The 23,847-nt window shown below is 41.4% G+C and overlaps 2 protein-coding genes across 2 annotated transcripts in view; both read left to right on the plus strand.

Moving 5' to 3' along the window:
- Positions 1-11,292, plus strand: part of BBS7 (Bardet-Biedl syndrome 7) — a 30,316-nt gene extending 19,024 nt beyond the window's left edge. Inside the window, exons 9-19 of the mRNA XM_035113327.3 lie at positions 1,114-1,198; positions 1,747-1,849; positions 2,683-2,875; positions 3,722-3,796; positions 4,492-4,557; positions 6,050-6,189; positions 7,040-7,204; positions 7,759-7,868; positions 7,961-8,064; positions 8,508-8,631; positions 9,391-11,292. Coding sequence (XP_034969218.1) covers positions 1,114-1,198; positions 1,747-1,849; positions 2,683-2,875; positions 3,722-3,796; positions 4,492-4,557; positions 6,050-6,189; positions 7,040-7,204; positions 7,759-7,868; positions 7,961-8,064; positions 8,508-8,631; positions 9,391-9,527 — 1,302 coding nt within the window. The 3' untranslated portion in view covers positions 9,528-11,292. The remainder of the gene's footprint in view (positions 1-1,113; positions 1,199-1,746; positions 1,850-2,682; positions 2,876-3,721; positions 3,797-4,491; positions 4,558-6,049; positions 6,190-7,039; positions 7,205-7,758; positions 7,869-7,960; positions 8,065-8,507; positions 8,632-9,390) is intronic.
- Positions 11,293-13,472: 2,180 nt separating this feature from the next.
- Positions 13,473-23,775, plus strand: CCNA2 (cyclin A2). Its single transcript, XM_035113470.3, has 8 exons — positions 13,473-13,807; positions 14,570-14,825; positions 15,537-15,649; positions 16,589-16,812; positions 18,345-18,549; positions 19,103-19,216; positions 20,280-20,413; positions 22,612-23,775. The coding sequence occupies exons 1-8, from the start codon at positions 13,643-13,645 to the stop codon at positions 22,661-22,663; spliced, it is 1,263 nt and encodes a 420-aa protein (XP_034969361.2). The 5' UTR covers positions 13,473-13,642; the 3' UTR covers positions 22,664-23,775.
- The last annotated feature ends 72 nt before the right edge of the window (positions 23,776-23,847 follow it).

The following is a 23,847-nucleotide window of genomic DNA, read 5'->3' on the forward strand; positions in this document are numbered from 1 at the left end:
AGAATTATGTAAAGTCCTATTGTGATGCTTCCTATTATGCTAACAGAAGAGCTGGGAAGTACCGTATTTTTCATTTATTTAGTACATTTCAATTTCTACCAGCATGGAACTTAAAGCAGGACACCTGGGTTTCCAGCTCTTCTGCGCATGCACTGACCAGGCACACTTATATATCTTCAGCAAGGTGGCTGTATAGTGTGCCCTAAGAACCTATCTTTGGACAGTTAAAACAATAAATTTCTAGGAAGTGCGCCAGGCATTTATATCTCACAAGAATGCAATCAGAAGCAGGTGGGACAGATCTCAGCATGTAGCAGTAGTGTTAGACTATTCTTATTGTCCCTTGAGATAATAGTACAACTCAGTTTTCAGTTTTCTTTAACATTGCCTTTCTCCTTTATAATTCTGTTGCATTATTAAGGATTAGTTTTCTTCTTACTTTTGGGTGATATCCACTGTTAGTCGTACTCAGATTAGGCCCATTGAAATAAGTGAATGTAAAACTATTGATTTCAGTGGGTTTACTCGGAGTCTATTTTAGTTGCATATCACATTGTATATTAACACTTAAAAAATACTAGGCTGTATCCAACATGGTGGTGAGTAATCATCCCATCAGTGCAAGGATCCCTTCAGTGCTTGTGCACTGGGACCTTCCCCCTCTCCTCCCCCCAGATGACCCTTAAATCTGTTCTAGGGGTTCCCCCAACCCTTTGGAGCAGATTTAGAAGCGGCAAGAGGGACAAGAGAGGGGAAAGTCCTGTTGTGCAAGCAGAAATCCTTGCACTGATGGGATGCTTACTTAGCGTTACATTGGCTACAACCCTATGTTGAAAAAATGGGGAGTTACCGTATTTTTCCCGTGTATAATACTAGGTTATTTTCTTGAAAAATTAAGCTTTAAAATTGGGGTTGTCTTATACATGGGGGCAATTCCCCCCCCATTTTCTCATTTTGGAGTCCCCAGAAAGATACATGGTCTTATACATGGGGGCATCTTATAGATGGGGAAATGCAGTATTTCCCCCCCCCCCCAACGGATACCATTTTTAAAGATTAAATAGAATCTAACACACGTATTGTTCCTCAAGTCTTCTTCTGTCTTATTTTTAGGCCTTGTCAGAAAGTGTCACATCTGTTCAAGGTGGCTGTGTTGGGAAAGAAGGCTATGATGAGATCATAGCATCAACATATTCAGGTTCTTTTTTAAATGTTTCTAAATATCTGGATTTTTTATACATTTAACAGGAATTTTTTTTAATGGAGTCATAGAATGTGTTCTCTGCTCATATTCCCTTAAGTCAGTAGCTTAACTTGGGAAGCTGGGCCCTGGATGCACAGCAATCAGTATAGTGCTCTGCTGACCAGGCCCGGGGCCATTGAAGGGGCTTCATATGCATACCAGTTGCTGGTGTTGTATGTCCTTTTCAACTTGATGGAGGTTTTATTTCCTGCATATGAACAGTCCATAGAATTATAGAATTGCAGAACTGAAAGGGACTACGAGGGTCATCTAGTCCAACCCCTTGCAATGCAGGAATCTTTTGCCCAACATGGGGCTTGAACCCACAACCCTGTGATTAAGAGCCTCATACTCTACCAACTGAGCTATTCCAGGTTTCTATGGTAGTTCACTGTGCTGGTTCTCAGTTTCAGACCCTAAGGATCCTGGTTAGAGCCTCTAGCAGTGGTACTTTCATAACCCATCTGTAATAATTTTAATAATTGTTCATATCTTCCTTTTAGGGTGGGTGTCAGGACTGACTACGGAGCCTACCCACAGAGAATGTGGATCAGGGGATGGCTTAAAGATGACTCATGAAATGCAGAACAAGGTTTTGTCCTTAAGGTAATAAATTGTTTTATTACAATGCAAAAGAGAAAATACTATAGCAATCTTTGCCTTATGCGGGTGCCTATCCGGAGCACATATCTAACCTTACCTGCTGGATCATAACTATACGTCAGTTAACTTACAAAATTTCCAGTATAATCTTTGTGATAGTACAGCAATTCATTAATAGTATCATAGTTTCAGCTATGTGCACTTCATTACATTGTTTGGTTTCCTTTAAGCATCCCTGTAATTTCCACCTTTCTAGTGCAAAATTGCTACTATGTGGATGTACTGAAAGAGATGCTTTCTCCATTTTTCAGACTTAAAATATATATTATATAAGTTGCAGTGCCAGTTTGGTAAGTTAGTGGAGACCTGTGAACTGACATTCTGCTGGGACTGGGCTTCTTGATCCCTTTGTGACATTTCATAGGAAGAGACCCTGTTTTTAAATAAAGCAAAAAAATCAAAATAATGTTACCTCAGATAATTTTTAGTAAGCTGTAGAACTGAACAGATGTTACCAAAATGTATTTGTTCTGTCCACTGACTTGAACAATTTTTGAAAGATGGTGTTAAAGGAAGTAAGTAAAGGAAAACAAGTATTAGGGGGAAAATAAAGAAAATGAAGTTCTGTTGCTTTAACCCCATTATGCACTTTTCATCTGAATATTTTTATTAGGACCAGAACTTTGATAATACATTCATATCCAGTATTTGTGGGATTATTTCTGAAAACTTTTTTGCAATCTAGATGGAAAATATCAAGATAAAAACTGTTTTCCTGGCATCAGCTTGTTATCTAGAGCAGCTTTTTAATCCTACCATTCTGTTGTTTGCCATAGGAATGAATTGGAACAGCTACAGATCAAGGTACTTCATGAGCGTGAAAAATACCAGCAGTCTTCTCAGTCCAGCACTGCTGTGTCAGCAGTCCCAACCTTCAGCATAAATGATAAGTTTACATTAAATAGAGATGATGCAAGCTACAGCCTTGTTTTAGAAGTCCAGGCAGCAATTGATACTGTCTTGCTTCAGGTGAGAATTATTTAGAATAACTTTGTAGACTTGGTAAAAAAATTCCTTCCAGCAGCATTTTATTTTATTTTATTTTATTATTTATTTTGTTTCGACTACGTCAGACCAACATGGCTACCTACCTGTTTGTAGACTTGGGTACAGTATTTGGAAACTTTGATTTTATTTTTAAAATTAAAGATGTGTTAGCTTGTTTTCATATTATATTAGATAATTTCACTTAAGTGGAATACCATTTAATAGTATGCACTTTCTCTGAAACTTGCACTTGTGCAGAATGACTGTAACTGGGTGAGATGGGCCCATTCAGGCTATGTAGAAGTCAACACAAGCACTAACTTTTTAAAGACACATGCTGAAGTTATCGGTGCAATGTGCAGAAAGTTGAGTACACCATAAGGATGTCTAAAATCTTTTTCAGTGAGATCTGGATGCACTTAACTTTCTTCGGATTGTGCTCTTTGGCTACAATCATGCATCACTAATACATGCTTTATCCCATCCATTTACTTCCAAGGGAACGATACGATTAGGATTTCAAACTATATCTGCACTAAGCATTTGCTAGTAATCTGTGTGGTTTGGACTTATTTTGATGACAGTCAATTCCTTTTTTGACACCAGCTCCTTTTTGTGCTTTTACATCATATACACCTTTTCCTTATTACTGTGTGCGTCGTTTTTGAGTTCTGAAGTGTCCCATGGCATGTATAGGTACCTAATACTTATTTTTACCATAATATTATTTTTACTGTAAAATTTCTCAGAGAAGATAACTTGAGAAAGTATATTTGAAACATCCTCATGTTGACCTTTCCTATTACCTGCTACTGTTTCTCCCCATAGTGTGATGTTCCAATAGATCTAAAGGATGTGGATAAAAATTCAGCTGTGGTTAGTGTTGTTGACTGCGAATCAGAGGTATGTAAAATGCCAGCTCTTTTCTACATAGTTCCAAACGCTTATGCTGAATATCAGCTTTTAATTTCATGGAGTGTGTTCTAGTGAAGTTTAATTGTTGAAGCTGAAAAGGGGGATAAAAATCCCTTACTAAATATTAAACATGCCTAGGACTTATGCAATCCTATGTATGTTCATTTGGAAGTAAGGCCAGTTGTGTCAAATGATGCTTGGTTCCATGTAAATTTGCATAAGATTGCAACCTAATTTATTATATCAAACCATTATGATTTTAACATTTTTGTAACTTTTTCACTTGATGAGCATCCAGTTATAGGTTTTCTGCTATGGGGCTGAATTCATATTGCAGAGAATTAAGATGATGGTGGTAATTGTTGTTGCTCACATAGAGCACAGGGTGCCTTGTTTTTTTAAAACAAATTTTAGAACAACTTTCCTAGTTTCCTTTTAAGATTTGTAAGTTAGGCTGCAAGCCTTTACTCAATGGGAATAAATCCATTGAACTCAGTGGGATTTATTTTTGAGTAGCAATACATATGCCTGTATTGTAAGCGTACAGAAAACGTTCTACTGATTCTTGTAGAAAACAGCTACTACTAAAATGACTTTAACTGCTTTAGTTGTAAATAAAATTAAAAATTGAGCCTTTATTGCTATTTCTCAGTATGTTATTTCACAATCTTCATATTCCACAGCCAAATGGCAACTTCCTCCTTGCCACATATCGCTGTCAAGTAAATACCACAAGGTTGGAGCTTAAGGTAAAATATAGGAATGCTTGTATATACTTAATATAAATTATGATTAAACATGTTCGTTGTACATATTGTTGAGTGTCTGAACTTTAAAAACCTATCCAAAGAGCAGCAGTGGTGGTAAAGATCCTGGGTAGGAACATCTGTGAAATCAGAGATTAATGGTTTTTCTATTGTATTGTTTTGATTCATAAATTATACAGTACTGGTATTTCTATTTTCAATTACAGTAAATACTGTTGTGGTGTGGACAGAAGTTGTTTACCATAATGTCTTGTCATAAGCTACTAAACAATGAGATATAAAATGGAAGTCTTTGAATGCAATCCTGTACCCTTGTACCCAGATGAAGCCCAGAGGACTGAGTAGATATGCATTGAATTACACTATAGGATAGTTTGTAATAAATTTGTATTTTTAGAAATAAGGTTTAGCCCATTGGATAGGTTTATTGAGTTTATGAATTGCTTCGCACAACAGAAAGTCCCCAACCAATTTGTAATAAGAATAAAATAATTTGAACATGTATTTAAAATAGATTATTAAAAGTTTATTCCTCTTTCAGTGCAGTGAGAGATACAAGATGACCTCTGAAAGTACCGTAGTCCCATTTTATAATGGCGTGGGTGGATTGTCACAAAGTTCCCACATTGCAATTTTCAAATGACTAGTTCTTTATAAGATATATTAGCCAAGTGTAGGCTGCTGATGTAGCATCATTCTTTATGGCTGTTTGCCAGACACCCAGGTCAATTAATTTCTCAGGGAGGTATGGGTAATACAGTGGTGTTAGAATGAAAAGTGTTATGAATAAGTTTTCAGTATTCACATTTCAGATGAAAATGGAGTTGAGAACACAGTGATTTCAAGATAAATTTTAACAAAATCAATAGAATGGTTTATTGGAATATAGCAGTGTTACTTTAAAAAATCAGTTTTACATCTTCATTTAGGAAGATTGCAGATGTGATTATGGTGACATTAAAGTATAAATTTTAAAGCCCCTTTTAGTACAGTTTACATGAATGACAATCTGCAGGCTGCACTCCACCTCTAAGCTGTTGTGGTTCACTCAACCCTCCTCTAGTTGAAGAGAGGGAGTGAAGTTTGAGGTTTGCTGACTGCTTTCTTTTTCGCAGAGGAAAGATGAATAGCACTCAGATCTCCCAGTCAGATAACAGAAATACATGAAGCACACTTTAAAATGCTCATACCATATGAGTCGTAATTCTTCTACATAGCATTTTTCAGTGTTAGTCTGAAATAAAGTTTGATGTGACGGTTGTTAAGGCTGCCGTCTACCTGGAAGAAACTCACTGAATTCATTGGGACTGCTTTTGGGCTTAATTTTAGTATTTTACAGATGGTTAAATAGATGTTTTGAAAATGTCTTTGTGTTTTGCTGGATAAAGGTAGTACCCATCTGCTAGAAATGGTAATTATGAAGTCATCTATAATGAAAGTTAGTTCACCTTTATTTTCCCCCTTCCTTTGACAGATTCTATCAATTGAAGGTCGGTATGGGACTCTGCAAGCATATGTAACTCCAAGAGTTCAACCAAAAACCTGTCAAGTTCGGCAGTATCAGATTAAGCCACTTTCACTTCATCAGAGGACGCATTGTATTGATCGTGACAGGTATTTTTGATAACAACTGGCTTGTTTTAATTTGAATAGAGGATTTAATTGTGGTTCAAGGCAGTGCTTAGTAGAACCCAGAAGCACACCTGCATCATCTACAGTGAAAATACAGGGGCTGGATTTAGAGGAGTTTTCTCAAACTAAGGAGTTTCTTCCATTGGAGTAAGGTGGTTGATTTGATGGATCTCCTGGATCCTGCTCATGGGAATTTGTGTAGATGTCAGGTGTTATCTTTGTAGGGAGAACATCTTCCTGCTAAAGCTTAGCAAAATGCAAAAAGTATAAAGATTGACATTCCAAGTTAGTTCTTGAAGGTTATGGCTCTCACAGATCAAGCCAAAGAAACCTCTTATTGCTTTGCTGTACCATTAGAAAGTAGTAGTTACAGGTAGGTAGCCATGTTGGTCTGACGTAGTCGACACAAAATAAAAAAAATCCTTCTAGTAGCACCTTAGAGACCAACTAAGTTTGTCATTGGTATGTGCTTTCGTGTGCATGCACACTTCTTCAGATACACTGAAACAGAAGTCACCAGGCCCTTATATATAGTGAGAGGGTGGGGAGGGGTATTACTCAGAAGGGTGGTGGGAATGGGTGATTGACTGATGGGTGTGGTAAACCTGTTGACGACTGTTAACGACTGCAATTGGTCTTACAGGAAAAAGCAAGGGGTGAGATGGCTAAAGATAGCTTTAACATGTATAATGAGATAAGAATCCAATGTCTTTATTCAGACCAGGTCTCTCCATGGTTTTAAGTTTGGTAATAAGTTGCCAATTAGAAAGTAGCTTTTGTTTCTGATGGTAGATACTCTTTTGTAACAAAATGCTTTTTTTATTTTATTCAGACCCATGAATACACTAACCCTCAAAGGCCAGTTCAGCTTTGCTGAAGTTCACTCCTGGGTGGTGTTTTGCTTGCCTGAAGTTCCCGACAAGACACCAGTGGGGGAGAGTGTCAGCTTCTACTTTCAGAATACTTTTTTGGATACACAACTTGAATGTACTTACCGGTAAAATGAAACGCAGTTCCTGAAACATTCTGGTTTTGTTTGAAAGGCTATATATAAAATGCTGAAAAGTAGATCCCAGTAAAGCATGCTTGTTCAGGACATTGCTTTTAAAAATGTACAGCTTTTTCTTTTAACTTAAGTTATCTCTGACATGTCCTTTTTAATGTACAGCTTAAGCCCTAAAAATCTTTAGGCTGCATTTGTAATCTCACCTGGTAATAAGCCCCTTTAAATTCTATAGAACATTTGAGTATACAACATCTAGAAGACCACAGGTTCCTTACCTTTGTGAGTGAGAGTTGTCTAGGGTTTCTAAGATAAGACTGAGAAACTACCTGAGATACATTCAACAGCTTACTATTTAAACTGTTTAGAATTAGTATAATTCTGTTCAGTCCTCCAAATATAAGTCAGGGTATTTATAGTGGAAGTGTATGAAGAGAAACTAGAAAGATGGGATTGTGTATTTTTAATATCACTGGACAAGTCTGAACCTTGTAGCAAGTAAAGGCACAGTTTTTACCAGTTGTTAATTTCTAACATCTTCTATATAGGAAAGGCGAGGGCTACTTTAAATCTGACAATATATCCACAATATCCATTCTAAAGGATGTGCTCTCTAAAGAAGCCACTAAAAGGAAAATTAATCTCAATATATCCTGTGGTAAGAATTCTTAATTCTCTTCTTCTTGGGATACTTAGAAATGCATAAAAGTTAACAAACTAATGAGTTGCTTTCTTGTGGTGATCTTCTAGATATAAATGAAGTATCTGTGAACCACACCTTAAAGCTAATCCACCCAAAATTAGAATACCAGCTAATGTTGGCTAAAAAGGTTGAACTGTTGGATGCTTTAAAAGTAAGTCTTTGGTCACTTTCAAAATTACAAGTACTATGGAGGGACTGTGTAGTGGTTTTTCATGTTTGTTTGCTATGTGATACTTTTGAACTCTATTAAGGAGGGTTTTAAGGAACCCAAGATTAATAATCACACTTAGATCAGCTGGACTTCCAACCAGTAGCACTTTGGTCCTATTGGGACATGAAATCTATTTGCTCACCCTCATGCAGACCAAGTCTACTTCTAGATCCGGGATGGAAGAAAATCCTCTTTGTGGCTAAAGATGGAGGCTCTTAGCAAATGATTATGAACATCACCTGGGCTAAAGGCTGGTGAAAATCTAGCCTATCTCTTTTCTATGTCATTGTGTAGCCATGCATCTTAAAGCTCCCAATGTTCATCTTTTCTGTCAGGTTTAGAGGGTTGTAACTGTCTTAACATTTTATTAACATCAATTTAAGGAATTGCAGGCTCATGAAGGAAATACAGACTTCCTGATTCCAGAGTACCGCAGCATTTTGGAGGAGGCAGAGGAGCTGCTCAAAGAACACAAAAAACAACCTACATCTCTTGAAAGACTTTATGGTTGGTTCATTAACACAATTTTTCTAATTTTCTGTAGTATTGTTTTTCCATTCTTGTTAAATATTCCTGCTGTTTACTCTTGTAAAAAGAGAGGTCTGTTTCTAGGGTGGTAGTTCTGTACAACATAAGAGACTTCCCATGTAAAAGTAACATTTATGATAGAAGACTTTGGATATTTAAAGTCTGTGTTAAGAACAAGTATTTATTTTAGAATGCTTTGCAACACATGCAGCATGTGGTTAAATATCTAGTGAAATGGGGCTGGGTGTCAGAAATCTGAGTGAAATCAAGAGTAATATAGAACAAATGAAATCAACTTTTTTGTTGACTTCAAGACAAGGTGTTCTGTAGCCAATATTTCCATAGATTTATTGGTACATCTCTGTTCATCAGCAGTCCTTGCTGGATTTATTTTTAGTAAAATCCATCTCTATAATCTATGTGTATTTCCTTTAAATATGTGTTTCTCCTTTGGCACTACAGAGGCACAATAATACTATAGAATTAAAATTATGCACATAAATTCATTGACACAGTCATTGAGAGTCAGGATACAATTTGCTATCTGGGCTTTTGTAATCATTTTCATTCAAGATAAGATCTGTATATGAAATATATGCATATCGGTGGTCTGATTTCTCCTTAGAAATGAAAGGTAAAGGTGATTGTACTAAGATCATGTGCACATTAGAGCTTTTCTCGATTTAAAAGGAAACACCAATTTGTCAAAATAATAAGTGTTTACATTTTTTCTTCCAGGTATGATTACAGATCTGTTCATAGATAAATTTAAATTCAAAGGCACTAATGTGAAAACCAAAGTTCCCCTTCTCCTGGAAATTTTGGGAAGTTATGATCAAAAAGCATTAATTGCCTTTTTTGACAGCGCTGCTTAAATGGGAAGAATTGGACCAGCAATCTGAAGATAAAGTAGTGGACATAGAGCAGGCATATTGGATCTTCATTTACTTCCATTTTTAAATATATGTTACTATACTTTATTTTATTGATTTATATCAGTGTCTTGTACCTGTTATTTAAAAAAATGACTGATGTCAAGAACATACGTTATATGAAATCACCCCCCCCCCCTGCTTGAACAATGGTTGGTATTGTTAGCTAATTTGCAGTGAGATCAGGTACATACAGTCCAAATTAGTTTTGTATAAAACATTCCCAGATTCTTACTTTTTAATAATATACAATTGGATTTTAATTTATTTTAGCTATGAAATGAGCAAACTTTGAAGCTTGAAAATTTTGAATATAGCCATGTAAAATTGTGCACTGTATTTTCTGTAAATAGTTGAGCAAACCCATGATCCTGCTGTCCTGGCAGGTCATATATACCACTGCAACATTGATGTACCTGGTAGCTTATACTTGTCCAGTACAGGAGAGAGCAGGAAAATATGCAAAGTAGCGGTATACCTTCAGCATCCATGGAAGTGCGGTTACAAGGTCTGTGTCTGAACCCACATGCATATCCAGCTCTCACATGTATTCCACACTACAATAAGTTAAGGATATTTTTTGGAGATACAACATGCGCCCATTATGAGTATGTGTTTACCCTTATCTTTATGCCCCAAGAAATTAGCATCCAAGAGGAATAAAAAAACATTGCTTACTTGAAATGAAAGTGATAGGGTATATAGAAGCTGCTTAAGGCAGTAAAAATACAATATAAGCAGGCAGCATACATACACATCCTGATGATCTAAAGAGTAAAATAATCCCTAACTACTCCAAAAGCCTGAAGGGAGCGTGACAATTTTGCAACAGACCCACACTAAAAGTGAGAAGGGGAAGGTGAAAGGCATACCTGTCCTCAAGCAAAGTATACCGTAGTGTCAGGCTGGTCCTTGGGAGTGTAAAGAGCATCTGTGTTAGAGCTTGTGAGAGTTAACTATCCATTGAAAATCTGGAAAGTACTCTTTTTAAACCATGTATTCACATGGAGGGGGGAAGTAGTCTTTTGGATGAGTGATTTGTCATAATACTTTTATTCCTTTGTTGCATTGTTTATTTCCTGCACATTTTTGTCTCCGCTCCCCCACCATTTTGTTTACTTTTCTCAGTTGTTAGTTGAAATGACATGATCATAGGGAGAAATGAATAACTGGCTATCTTTGATTCCTGAATTCTAAGTTTATTTTCTATAAACTCTATTGTCTATGCATTGCCCCTGCAGGAGGGATAAATTAAGTTTGCTGCTATAACCAGATTAGTGTGCTGATCTTTACATTAAGTGTAGAGAAATCAGGAATTTACCAATGCCATCCAGGCTACATTCAGAATAAGAACTAGCTCCAGGGTCAAGATAGAAACCATAGGAAAAGTTCATATTTCTGTACAGCATTTCAAAATGCCCCCCATGTCAAACCGACATGAAAAGAGCAGCTTCTCCCCTCCTCACCCCATCCTACATACAGTACACAAATTGCTGGGCATTGTGTATGTGTACAGAACTGTACATGTGTGTTATATGCAATTATGTATATAAGAAGGAAATTGCTAAATTATTTTAAATAAAACTATATTAATGGCTCTAGTCTAATTCATAATCACTTTGATAAATAGAATGTCTAAATGTGTGTGTGCAAGTCTCTGAAATATATCAAATGTGATACAATGAGCATTAAAAATGTTTTAAAGTCACATTATGTTTGCATTGTGGGTGGAGGTGTATTGCTCACTATTTGTATTACAGCAATAGGTGCTTGTTACAACTGAACGCAACCATATGCCAGCTGCACTTGTAGGATATGAATTCCATGGGATAAGAGTTGTATTTTCCCAGATTGAAAGTACAGTGCTGAGCAAGTGCAATCTGAGCAGCAGCAGCAGTGAAACCTTGAGGAAAGGTGCTTTTTCAAAGATGCATCAGCCATACTTTTACTGCATGTACTAAAAACTGAATCTCTACAAAGGGCTTTAGACAGATGTGGAGTGGTCTAATTTTTATAAGGTTGTAGCAGAATTACAAAGAAAGATAAATCAAGTAATAGCTTCAAAAATGTCTACTCAATAGCTTGGTTGCTGAACAAAATTTGAAAATGGTGATTTTGAACTTGAGGAAATTCAATGCATGGAGTGGATTAAGGAGGTGCCTCTGAGAAACATTCTGTATTTAGGGGTGGTAATTGGGGGAGGGTAGAATGGGAAATGGTAACTTTGAGGTACCTTAGGGCTGGGCAGGCAACACACACGTTTGGTAAAATGCCTGATTTTCATTCCAGCAAAATACCAGGGGGAAAATTGTTTCTGAGGAAAGCTGCATATGTATCTACAGAGAAAGGGTAAAGCAAAGCATTCACACTGCATACAGTATGTTAACAGCCTTCTGTCCATTTATTCCAAGGCACTTAAGACATATATACAAGGATAATATATTTGAATATATTTTACCAGTTTGGTAATAAGATTGACTTTTGTGAGTCCATCCAGTTATTTTCATAGCTTCCCCAGATGGTTTCACTAATCCAAGACCAGCATCTATTTTTGGCATAGGGAACTAGGGGCCAAACCTGTTGCAAGCAAAGCGTCTGATTCCCAATCCCCTCGTATACAACATATAATGGCTGGAATCCCAATAGCTCCCTGCATATAACACGTCATAGCAGTTTTTTTGTCACCTTTGTATTAACAGCTCTCCACCCTCCCAAGTTCCCTTCAGGGCTGCCCAGACCTGGATGCCATGAATTGTTGCTGACAGAAGGAAATATTGTCAATCCCCTGTTGTACTTGCATGGGTGGTAGCATGTCTTGGATGCCACCTGCATCTAGGCTACTCTCTCCCAATCTGCAAAGTGAATAGCAGAACATTCCCCTTATTTTATTATTATTAGCATTTATATACCACCCTATACCCGGAGGTCTCAGGGCAGTTCACAGTAAAGATCAACATAAAAACCACAATATATATCCAAATAAAAACAACTCAATAACGCGCGCGCCCCGCGAAAAAAACACTTTTTCTAGTGTTAGCTCATGCAAGCTCATGCACAAGCTAAATTGCAGGAAATGGTACTGCAAATAAAGGTCTAAAGGAAAGGTGGTACGAAAGTTTGTTTCTGTGCTCTCGTGAGGTAAAGGGACCCCTGACCGTTAGGTCCAGTCGCGGACGACTCTGGGGTTGCGGCGCTCGGCGTACAGCTGAAGCAATACCTATTTATGTACTTGCACTTTCACATGCTTTCGAACTGCTAGGTTGACAGGGACCGAACAACGTAGATGGGATTGAGTCCTCCTGAACTCAATATACTTACTTTTATTTATTCACATTTATACCCCAGCTTTTAGCCGGCAAGGCTCTGAGTGACTGACATAAATCAGTACAGTAAGCCTGCATGAAACTGGTGCGTGGCAAAAAAAAAGTTACATTGAAGCTAATGGGATTTTATTTAGCGGCAGGCTTCATTTCCAGAGACGGTCTGTGCTCTCAGTCTAAAGGTATGGCGAATGCGGAAAAGCGATCTCAACCACAAGTTCCTGATTAAATGAATATATAGAGAATAAAAAATATGGCCGTGTGTCTTCTACCGAGGCGTTTCGTGCTGTTCCCGCCCTCCCAAGTTTCCAGGCAGGGATCTTACGCGAGGACATCTAAAATCAGGGGCGTCGAGAGAGATGTGAACCTTCGCAGAATCCTCTGCGTACGAATTAAACCTCGGATCTAAAGCTCGAAGGAGTCCTTATTCGCCCCCTGAGCACCCGTCCCGCCGATAAACAGCAGCAGCAGCATCTCCGCGGGCGGCGGGCGGAGCTCCTCTCCAAGCCCCGCCCCCGAGCGCGTCTCGCGGCTGTTTGACCCTCGCCAGTTTCCGTGCCGCGGCGTGACGTCGAGGGCAGCCGCTTCCCCATTGGTGGATTCAATCGTCGCGGGCTACTTGAACGGCGAAAGCGGTGCGGGCCCGAAAGAGAACGAGAGGGAAGCTGCAGGGTCCGTTCAAAGCAGTTCGGCTCGAGGCTCCCCGGTTTTGCAGTCGCCGCCGCCGCTCTTATCGCCATGCTGACGGGAGCCGCCGCCGCCGCCGCTTCCCTGGCTCGGGAGAACCAGGAGAACGTGCCTCCGGGAGCGAAGGGCGACCCTCGGCTGGCGGGCGCTGCGCTGGGGACGCGGGTCGCTCTGGGGCTGCTGCGGGCCAACCGGGAGCCCCTCGCCCAGCCGCAGGTAAAGGGCCGGAGCGGAGGGGAAGGGGGGCAGTTTCCCGCGCCCCAGGGCCGGTCGGAGCTGCCCCAGACCCCGCATCCGCCATCTTAGAGCTCCGGGCGGAAAAGAGAAGGAGGCGGCGGAGAGGCTCCTTGCATGGGGGGGGGAGGGGGGCGAGTTGCCCCCCACCTCAACCCCTGGGCGCTCACCTTGCTACTGCTGCTGCCCTTGGAAGCGAGAGCAGCTTCCATTCGGGGCTCAGTGGCGGGAGAGGAGGCCGGCCGGCCCTCGAGGCTGTAGGGGGCGCTCCCCGCGGGCGGGTCCGGGCGTCCCAAAAAGGGCGCCCGGAGGGAGGGCGCCAACCTGGGCGGCGCGCCTCTGGCCGCCCTGCCCTCGCCGGTGGTTTCGGTCCACGGTGTATGCGAGCATCGCCTCCCGCTTCGTTCCGAGGAGTCCGCGACATGCAGCAGTAGCGTGGCCTCTGATCATGGGGACACACCCGCAGGGCATCTTAAGTTCACGATTCCACGCTTTCCCCAGGGAGGTCAGGGTACTCAGCCTTCGCTTCTCTCCTCCTGTGAGGTTGGGAAATAATGACTGCACTGTTTTCTGCCTTCGAGTTGAACCTGGGGGTCTCAGTCTCTCATACTTAAACTGCTACACTCCCCAGGCTTTTATTTTAAAAAACGAAAAAGAAAAATGAGTTCTGTCAGTGGAAAAGTTTTCAAAGGCCATTGTCAGGTATTGGGTGCGCGATTGCTAACAGTGAACTTCATGTTACAGGCTTCCCTCAGCCAAATTCCATGGAGTACCAATGATGAAAACTGCCTCGATGTTCCCCTGGGCAAAATGGGGAATAAGCAGCCCGCTTTTACCATCCATATGGATGAGCCTGATGTCACCAGGCAGAAAAAACGTATGATGTCGAAAAGAATCTCAAGTGAAGAGGCTCTAGGTTTGAAGACGGCAGTCGCTTCAATGGGAATCAGGAAACCTCTGACACCTATAGATAACCCAATGGATCTGAGCTTCAGTGAGGGTAAGAATAAGCTTGCATACTTCAGGGTCCCAGCCCAAAGTTTAAAGAAATTGTGGCTTTTAGTCATATTGGGGTGCACTCCAGGTGTCCCAATACAGATTAGTCTTCCGGAGTAAAGGAGTAGTGGACATGGTTATATTTGCTACTAAGGGCATAGAATCATAGACTTGGAAGGGGCCACAAGGGTTATCTAGTCCAACCCCCTACAATCTTTTTGCCTAATGTGGGGCTCAAACCCACTACCCTGAGATTAAAAGTCTCATGCCTTGCTGTCCCAGCTATCCCCACTGGTTTTTTTTGTTTTTTTAAGGAAACAGTTACTCTGAACTGTTGGCAGGTTAATTTATTAGATCATAAAACTACAGTACACAAGCAAAGACTACTCTGGACTTGGAAGAACCAAACCTCCAGTTGCTTTATAGCAGGCATGTCCAACCGGCTTATCATGATCTACTGGTTCGATCACAGGGTGTCACTGGTCGATAGGGTGATCCTGATCGATTGCCCAAAACCTAAGAAAAAAGCTCAACAGATCAATTCTCCCCAAAAGGATCAATCCAATGGGTAGATCGCTGCCAGGTTTTTTACGGTGGGAGTAGATCGCAGTCTCTTGGGAGTTGAACATGCCTGCTTTATAGCATTCACTGTTGACCTTAAGAGGCTTCATAAGAATGAAAATGGTTTTAAATTGCCCTATATTTTGCATTTTAGGATCTCCAAGTGTTATGGATATGTCAATAGTCGAAGAAACGGAACAGAGAATTAATGTTAACCACGTACCAGACTACATTGAAGACATCTATAAGTATCTTAGGGAAATGGAGGTGAGAATACAGCTTAGACATTTTATTTTTGGAGGGAGGAATTCTACCTAATTGAGTTTGGGTCCCTTCTAACTGCACAAACATGATTATCTTGGGGTGTTCATATGAAGGGTTTGGCTGTCGCTTTTCTGCTCTGTTCCCTTGTAAAATGCATACAAACACATATTACTGTAGGTCAAATAATGTCAGGTCCCCCTATGTAATACAATTCTGGTTTGTATGTCCTGTCACCACTCATTTAATCTATTCTAAGTGAATATGCAGCTATCTTTGCAATTTGCCTCTTGTCTGGTGTGATAGCATTGCAGACAATTGACTTAGATACTGTATAAAAAGCTGGTGGGTAGTGGGGGTCAGTTAAGTGGAGAAGGGATAGCTTCTATTGTGAGAGTTAACATTTATCTCTTTTGGTTAGCTCTCTTGATTGTAGAAAGGAAAAATTGAGGCCTGCAGTCATAAAACCATGCTGGCATGAACTTGGTAAGGAACTAGATCAGTTGTGAGGGCAAGTAGAAGTGCTAATTCAGATATGAGGCATATTTGTTCCAGTTTGATCTACAACACAATGTGTTGATTCTCCAGGCTACTTGGGTAGCATATTTCTTGGAAACTTGCATCTAATAGCAAAAAGGTCTGACTGCTTTTTTTAATATCAAAAGGAGCTCTGAACCAATGTATGCAAACAGGATAACTGTCCTCTTTCAATTTGTTGTCTGCTCACACAGATGGCTCCCCATCAATTGTGAGCAGGTGAATTTAAAATATTGGTTCCTTGTTTTTCAAAATCTTAAACTGGGCCAAAACAGTGGCGACCTGATGACTCCCCCAACCCAGAGTTGTAAAGCTGGCTTGCAGTCTCCCAGCAGAAAATCAAATTGCATAGCAGCCCAAAGCCCTTCAAAAAGTGGCAGGAAGTAATGAACAATGACCTCTTTACAGGTGAAATGCAAGCCCAAAGCAGGTTACATGAAGAAGCAGCCAGACATCACAAACAATATGCGGGCTATTCTCGTGGACTGGCTAGTGGAGGTTGGCGAAGAGTACAAGCTCCAAAATGAAACTTTGCACTTGGCGGTAAACTACATTGACAGGTTTCTGTCTTCAATGTCAGTGCTAAGAGGGAAACTTCAACTTCTGGGAACTGCTGCCATGCTGTTGGCATCGTAAGTAAACCTAACATCCATTGTATTCTATATTTGTTTTACTTTAGAATATTATGTTTTGTCTCATAAAAACCAGTATCTCCCAATTCTGAGAATCCAGAGACAGGCAAAATCGTTCAACACTTCCCAAGTACAGTGCTGACACCCATATTGGAAATACAGTATGCATCTGGACAGAGTACTGCTGAAATGTGCTTATTATTTTACAAATATGTAAATTCTTTCACAGCCTGAGGTCAAAAAACAACAACAACCCTAAAGGCAGCCCTGTTTGGGGAGATTTTTAATCTGTGATATTTTACGTATTTTAATGTTTGTTGGAAGCCACCCAGAGTGGCAGGGGAAGCCCAGCCAGATGGGTGGGTATAAATAATATATTATTATTATTATTATTATTAATTTATTTATTATTATAGTGTACAAGAAAAAAATAAAATACAAACTGTAAAAGCTATTCCTACAATGACTGTTCCATAAATCATTTGGTCACACTTCGGGGAAAGTTGTCCTAAATGTCTTCCATAGGCATCTAAACATGATTCTGGGTGTGTATCTAATTTCAGGTGGAGTGGCACAGTATTCTTGCTACCCATCTGAATGGGGATATGGGGAGGGTTGTTCCCTTCGGTTACCTGGTTTCAAGTTGCTTTGGACTGAAATGCTAAAAGCAATACCTTGAACTGTTTCTGGTAGAATATTGGCAGCCTGCGCTGCTCGCTAAGGAGAGGTGTTATATGGTTTTGGTGGAATACAGTAAGCCTGCCACATACACATATTTAACTTCTGTACATTCAGCTTCATATGCATGGCAAATTAAAGGGAGGGGGTTCTGAGAAAAAGGACTTTGCCAATCTCACCTGCCATTGAATCCAGTGTGTTCTGACTATCCACAATTTTGGCTTTAGGTGTAATCCCCAGAATGTAACCCCTGGGTAAGTTCTGGGCTTATTGTACCTCAGTCAACAACCTAGCTGCTGCATTCTGTACCAGTTGCTGTTTCCGAGTAAAGCCCAAAGGAAACCCTACAAAGTCAATTGCAGTATTTCAGACCTGAGGTTACCATGCCAAGCAGCCAAGCTGTCTCAGTCTGGGAATGGCCATAGCTGTGTTACCAACTGAAGCTGTTAAAAGGTGCTCCTAGCCACTGAGGCCACCTGAGCATTGAATGACAATGCCTGGTCAATGAGCACTCCAAACTGCATGTCTACTCTTTCGGAGGGAGTGCAGTCTGTATTAAAAAAACATGAATCCAGTGTATTGCTCTTTGAATATAAATCTTGAGCTGTAAACATTCAGGTCTACAAATCTTTTTAAGATGCTATTGCAACTTGTTGGTGTTTTACACGATTGCCTGATGCATACAGCATATAAACCAGGGTACCTAGAACATGCCCGGGACCTTCCCTACTTCCGAGAGTTCCCAAGCTGGTTGCAGCAAAGTGCTTGGAGGCAGATAGAGTATACAAAGTGGTACAAGGGATGGAGACAAATGCAGCTTGATGCTTACAGCAGTGCTTTCCTTTCTACACTAGAAAGTTTGAAGAAATCTACCCTCCTGAAGTAGCAGAATTTGTATATATCACAGATGACACTTACACAAAGAAACAAGTCCTCAGGATGGAGCACTTAGTTCTGAAAGTCCTTTCATTTGATCTGGCAGCGCCTACTATAAACCAGTTCCTTTCTCAATACTTCTTGCATCAGCCAGCTAGCTCCCAAGTGGAAAACCTGGCAACGGTAAGTGTTGGTTTTGCACATAAGGTTTTGTTTTTTTCCTTCAGTTCCTGTGGGAACCAGGTGCCTTCTCTTAAGGAAGAGCTTTGTCTGAGGCATGTGTTACTTAGAACCGTAGAAGGGACCACAAGGGTCCTCTAGTCCAACCCCCTGCAAGGCAAGAATCTTGCCCCAGCATGGGGCTCAAGCCCATGACCCTGAGATTAAGAGACTTATGCTGTAACGATGGAACCATCCCAACTCTTAACTATTGTTGGCAGGGGGGGGGGGGGTAAAACTTTCTCCAGCTAATGTGGATAGAGGAGGGCATAGCATGAGTCAAACTGAATGGCATATTCTCCAGGTGCTTCTTAGAAGTTTCTGTGCTACTTGAAGGGCGCAATTTCCCTGTACTTGTGTGATGTAGGACAGGAAGGAGTTGGCTTGGTTTAGTCAATCCCACTCACAGCTTGTTTGTTAATGTACAGAGACAATTTGTTTGCCTGTTTTGAAAGTGCAGCTTCTGTATGACAAAAATGCAATGGGCCAGGTTTAAGCAAGTTTTTTCTCTCTACAGTACTTGGGAGAACTGAGTTTAATTGATGCTGAGACATACCTGAAATATTTGCCGTCAGTAATTGCTGCTGCAGCATTTCATACAGCAAACTATACTATTTCTGGAAAAACTTGGGTATGTATAATACTTGCCTTAATACACATATTGGAGTGTCAAAGGGTCTACCTCCACCTCAGCATGCCTGGACACTGGGATCAGATGTCTTCTTCTGTATCCTCTGGCTGTCTTGAGGTCGAAAATTCTCACCCTGTGAAGACTTGCCTGGTTACCCACATTGTCCTTCCCAGCACCAGGCAAAGACCTTTATTTTTCCCAGCCTTGTACCTGGAAACTTTAGAGGCTTTGTTTCTGTTTTGCTATGATGTATTATCTCTTTCAAACTGCCTTGAAAGTTAACTGTTATGGGACAACGTATGACATTCAGTTGACATTGGAGAAGATGAGCAGGTGTTTTGCCTTGAGGCACATAGGAACACAATATCAGTGCTATTTAATATGTGGCCTGTAACGATTGCTGGGCACTTTCAGTGGTCCTATTGAACAGTTGTTACTTGGAAGGTTCCAATAAAAGGCTGCAAAATGTGCACACAAGGGTTCATAGGCCATAATATCCAACTGCTCTGGTATGACACTTTCTGTACAACCTACCTGTGTCCCTTGCCCCCATTTTTAACCCTCCCCCCCCAAACACTCATGTATTTGACCCATTATTAGCATTGATGCTATTCCTTCATCATTAAATTCAAATGATGTTCCTCCATCTACAACCATACAGGCAAATTCTGGTCTTAAGGGTACTGAAAAGGATAATCTCTTCTGGGTGACTTGAGTGCATAACATGCCTAGGTTCTTTAGGCAATAAACTACGGGACTACTGTACTATAATCTTTAGGCTCTCTTAACACAACAGGCTTTGCTCTCTTCTGCCATTTATTCTAGTAATCAGATTTGCTAGTAAGTACCATGGAGATAAATCTACAAAGGTAGAGAAAGAACGGTCTTCCCTACTATGCTTTTTAAAAATCTTTCCCTACAGTTCATCCTATGTCAACCCCAACTCTTCCTTTGATAATGCCAAATTTCAGATTCAGGACAAAGCCTAAGAAAATAGGAGCAGTGTTCCAGCAATAATGCTGAAAGGCAGAGTTGAATAACCATCTGACAATTTCCTTGGCAGACTGACTCTCTTGCTGAAGTTACGGGATACACAATTGAAAGTCTTAAGCCTTGTATAATGGACCTCCACAAGACCTACCAGGCAGCGGCACAGCATACACAACAGTCTATACGGGAGAAATACAAGGCTGTAAAGTAAGTCTCTTTCCTATGCTTTTTGTCTAAACAGTTGGGGGTACACTAGAACAGGGGTGGCAAACATGATGCCCTCCAATCTTGCTCACTTAAACACGGAACAGCCCCACCTAGCATAGACAATGGTAGGGGATTATAGAAGCTGTAGTTTACCGTGTTTCCCCCTTTTTAATACGTAGTCAAAAAGTAAGCCATGGCAGGGTTTTTAATCATTTGAGAAATGTAAGACATACCCCGAAAATAAGCCATACTTCCGCGATGTGCGGAGCAAGACCACTGAGCGCCCCAACCAGCTAGCGGGACCCAGCATGCTGGCTGCAACAGGAGGAGGAAGCCTGCTGGGTCGGGTCGGTGCCCGGAAGCGGTGGCTGCTGCTGCAGCGCCGATAAAGCGTGCAGCAGTGCCGCACGGAGCACCGAGGGCACAAGCCAGCAGGACCCAGCTCCTGCAATGCCGGCCATGGCAGGAGGAGGAAGCCTGCCAGGTCGGGTTGGCGCTCGGAAGTGGCGGCGGCTGCAGCGCTGACAAAGTGCGAAGCAGCGCTGCACACTCTGTGTGTGTGTGTGTGTGTGTGCGTCCGTCTCTTTCTCTGTGTGTGCGTGCGCGTCTCTCTCTCTCCCTGTGTGTCTTTCTCTCTCTCTCCCCCTGTGTGCGCGTCTGTCTCTCTCTGTATGTTTGTGATCGCGTCTCTCCCCCCCCTCCCCGACAGAGAAAAGGTGCCGTGCAGGTTCCTCTTTGGCTCATCATTCAGCTGCCCTGGCCTCCTTGCCGAGAGCTGACGCCGCTCCTCTCCCCCTCCTTCCCGCACGGAGCACCAAGGGCACGAGCGTCAGGAGGAAAGAGAGAGGGGCTCGTTGCTTGCGGAGGGAAAAGCGTGGGCTCGTTGCAGGTTTACCTCACAGCTGAGGGGGCAGCAGGGGCCAAGCACCTTCCCACCCCTCCCCAGAGCCCAGCCCGCAGGCTGTTCCCCTCAGGAAATGCGGCTCTTCCCGTCCCCGAGGAGAGCCGCCAGCCCTGGAGCGCCTCTCTGCCGCCCGAGGCTCTCGAAAGGCCGCCTCAGAAGCAGGCAGCTCCCTTACGCCATCTCCGTATCCCGCCGGCGGGGTTACTCAACCCGTTCGGCAGGACTGCCCCCGCCCCCGCCTCTTTGCAGAGTTTGTGCAGCTTGTGCGGCTCTGCCTAACTTCTTGCGCGGCAGGCAGGCGGGCGTCCTCCCATCGGCGCGGCGAGCTTTGCAGAATCGGGTGCTGCAACTCGGAAGCCGGCCAGGCGAAGCTTAGCTGCCAATCAAAAGGACAGGGGTGTACGCAAGACGTTCTCCTTAGTTGCTTGGACCAGTTTGGTGATGGTGATAATGATGCCCTTTGTTGAATCGGTAGAATTGTAGAGTTAGAAGGGACCCTCGGGGGTCATCTAGTCCAACCCCCTACAATGCAAAAATCTCAGCTAGGTCATACATGGCAGGTGGCCATCCAGCCTCTGCTTAAAAGCCTCCAAGGAAGGAGAGCCCTTGACTCAGGATGGGTAGGAGGGGAAAGGGAGAGAATAGAAGAGGCAGAAAACGGAAAGGACCATAACAAAGTGGCAGAGCACCCTGTGCTCTGTATGCATAAGGATCCCAGGTTTAACCCCCAGGTACCCCCAAGTTTGAAATCCTGGAGAGCTGCTGCCAGCCTGGTTGACAGCAATAATGGTAGAGGACACACGTAGCATTAAAAAATCCCAGTTTCAATTGCTGCAATTGCTTGCTATGTATTATGTATTGTATTTAAATAATCTCCTTATTTTCTTGTTTCATTTAATGGATGTTATGTACATCATGTTGTGCATTATGTTACAGTATTATGTTGTAAAACCTGGATAGCTCAGTTGGCTAGAGTGTGGTGCTGATAATGCGCGTGGAAGAGAGCGCTGAGCATCCTGAGCCAGTGGGACCCAGTTGTACCGGCACTTTAAAAAAAAGAAAGAAAAAAAGACACCCCCTGAAAATAAGCCACCGTGTGTTTTTTTGAGGGAAAAAAGTTATAAGACGGTGTCTTAAAAAAGGGGAAACACGGTAGTATTGGCAGGGAAGACACCTATTGCCTGCTGCTGCATTAGAATATATTGTCATTTTCTACACAAATACAGTTGACTGAATATAAATACTGTGCTGGAGAGCAGAAGTTAAGTGTTTGTCTTAACCTTATCTTTTTCAGATATCATGCAGTATCACTCATTGACCCGCCAGAGACACTAATCTTATCATAACAATCAAACTTGACATCTCAAAGGTGTATATTACCTGTAATGGCAACTGTACAGTTTTAAACTTTTATTTAGACTTCAATCACTCTGGTATATTACCATAGAAAATTGTGTGAAGTTTTCTACTTTTATAATGTTTTAATGTAAACTTTTGTACATGCAATCTTGTTCTAAATACTTAGGTGACGCACCTTTAAAAGTTCTGTTGAAACAGACTTAAACCATGCAGGTCAACCACTTAAGTACTGCTGACCCTTTTTTAAAAAATAAGAGCATGCAAGTAGGGATTCTGACTCTAAATGTCAAATCAAGAAAATTCAATAGAGTTTGTCTACATACTTGAAATACTAATACGAAGGAATGTTCAGTCTATTCAGACTCCTATATACAATTAACTTGCAACAGCATATTTGGGAAAGTCAACTAATGCTTAATATAATTTAAGAGTGATGCTACTTTTGACAGTTCTGCGTAGCCATTAAGAATGTTGACTGGTTATTAGATGTTTGTGCCTGCTGGTGGCAGTAGTGCCACTTAAGTTCATGCTGCTACAGTAGCTTATGAAACGCTGCATTAAAGATTTTCACTCTAACCCACAGAAACCGAGTCATGAAAACAAGGGCAAGAAATAGCATTCTTGTCACAGGAAGGCTATATAGACAGCTATTGCTGTCTGAAAACTGTCTTGGCTTGTACTCTGAGGTCACAAATTGGAACTACTTAATGTGTTGCCTATTTGAGCATGCCAAACTATAACCTACAGACGTAAAGGCCACGGATTTGATGCTAGAGGTAGCACAGTGCTGAACAGTGATCTCAACTCAAGCATACTACTCTGCAACCCAACTACAGCTAGCCAAGGTCCTAGGCTTGGGTAGCTGTTCAAATTTGTTGCGTATTAATACAGGGTGGAAGTAGTGGGTCTGCTGTACAAACTAAGCCCTGGTTTGAAAGGTTTTCTATATTTGTAAGGGTGGCTAATTTTATATTCATATTTAAGTAGGATTTTCTGTAAGATAGAATACTGCTTCACATGTGCTCACAGCAAATTAATTGCATGTAAAGACCTATGTGTAAACCATCTTGAAGCTGGTCAATAAAATCCTGAAAGAGGACTTTGTCTGCCTTTGTGTTAATGTAACCTATTTTCAATATAAGTGCTCCATAGGACCTTCTCAATACCATTT

Source organism: Zootoca vivipara, chromosome Z1 (genome assembly GCF_965207765.1).
Source record: "Zootoca vivipara chromosome Z1, rZooViv2.hap1.1, whole genome shotgun sequence".
Lineage (NCBI taxonomy): Eukaryota > Metazoa > Chordata > Lepidosauria > Squamata > Lacertidae > Zootoca > Zootoca vivipara.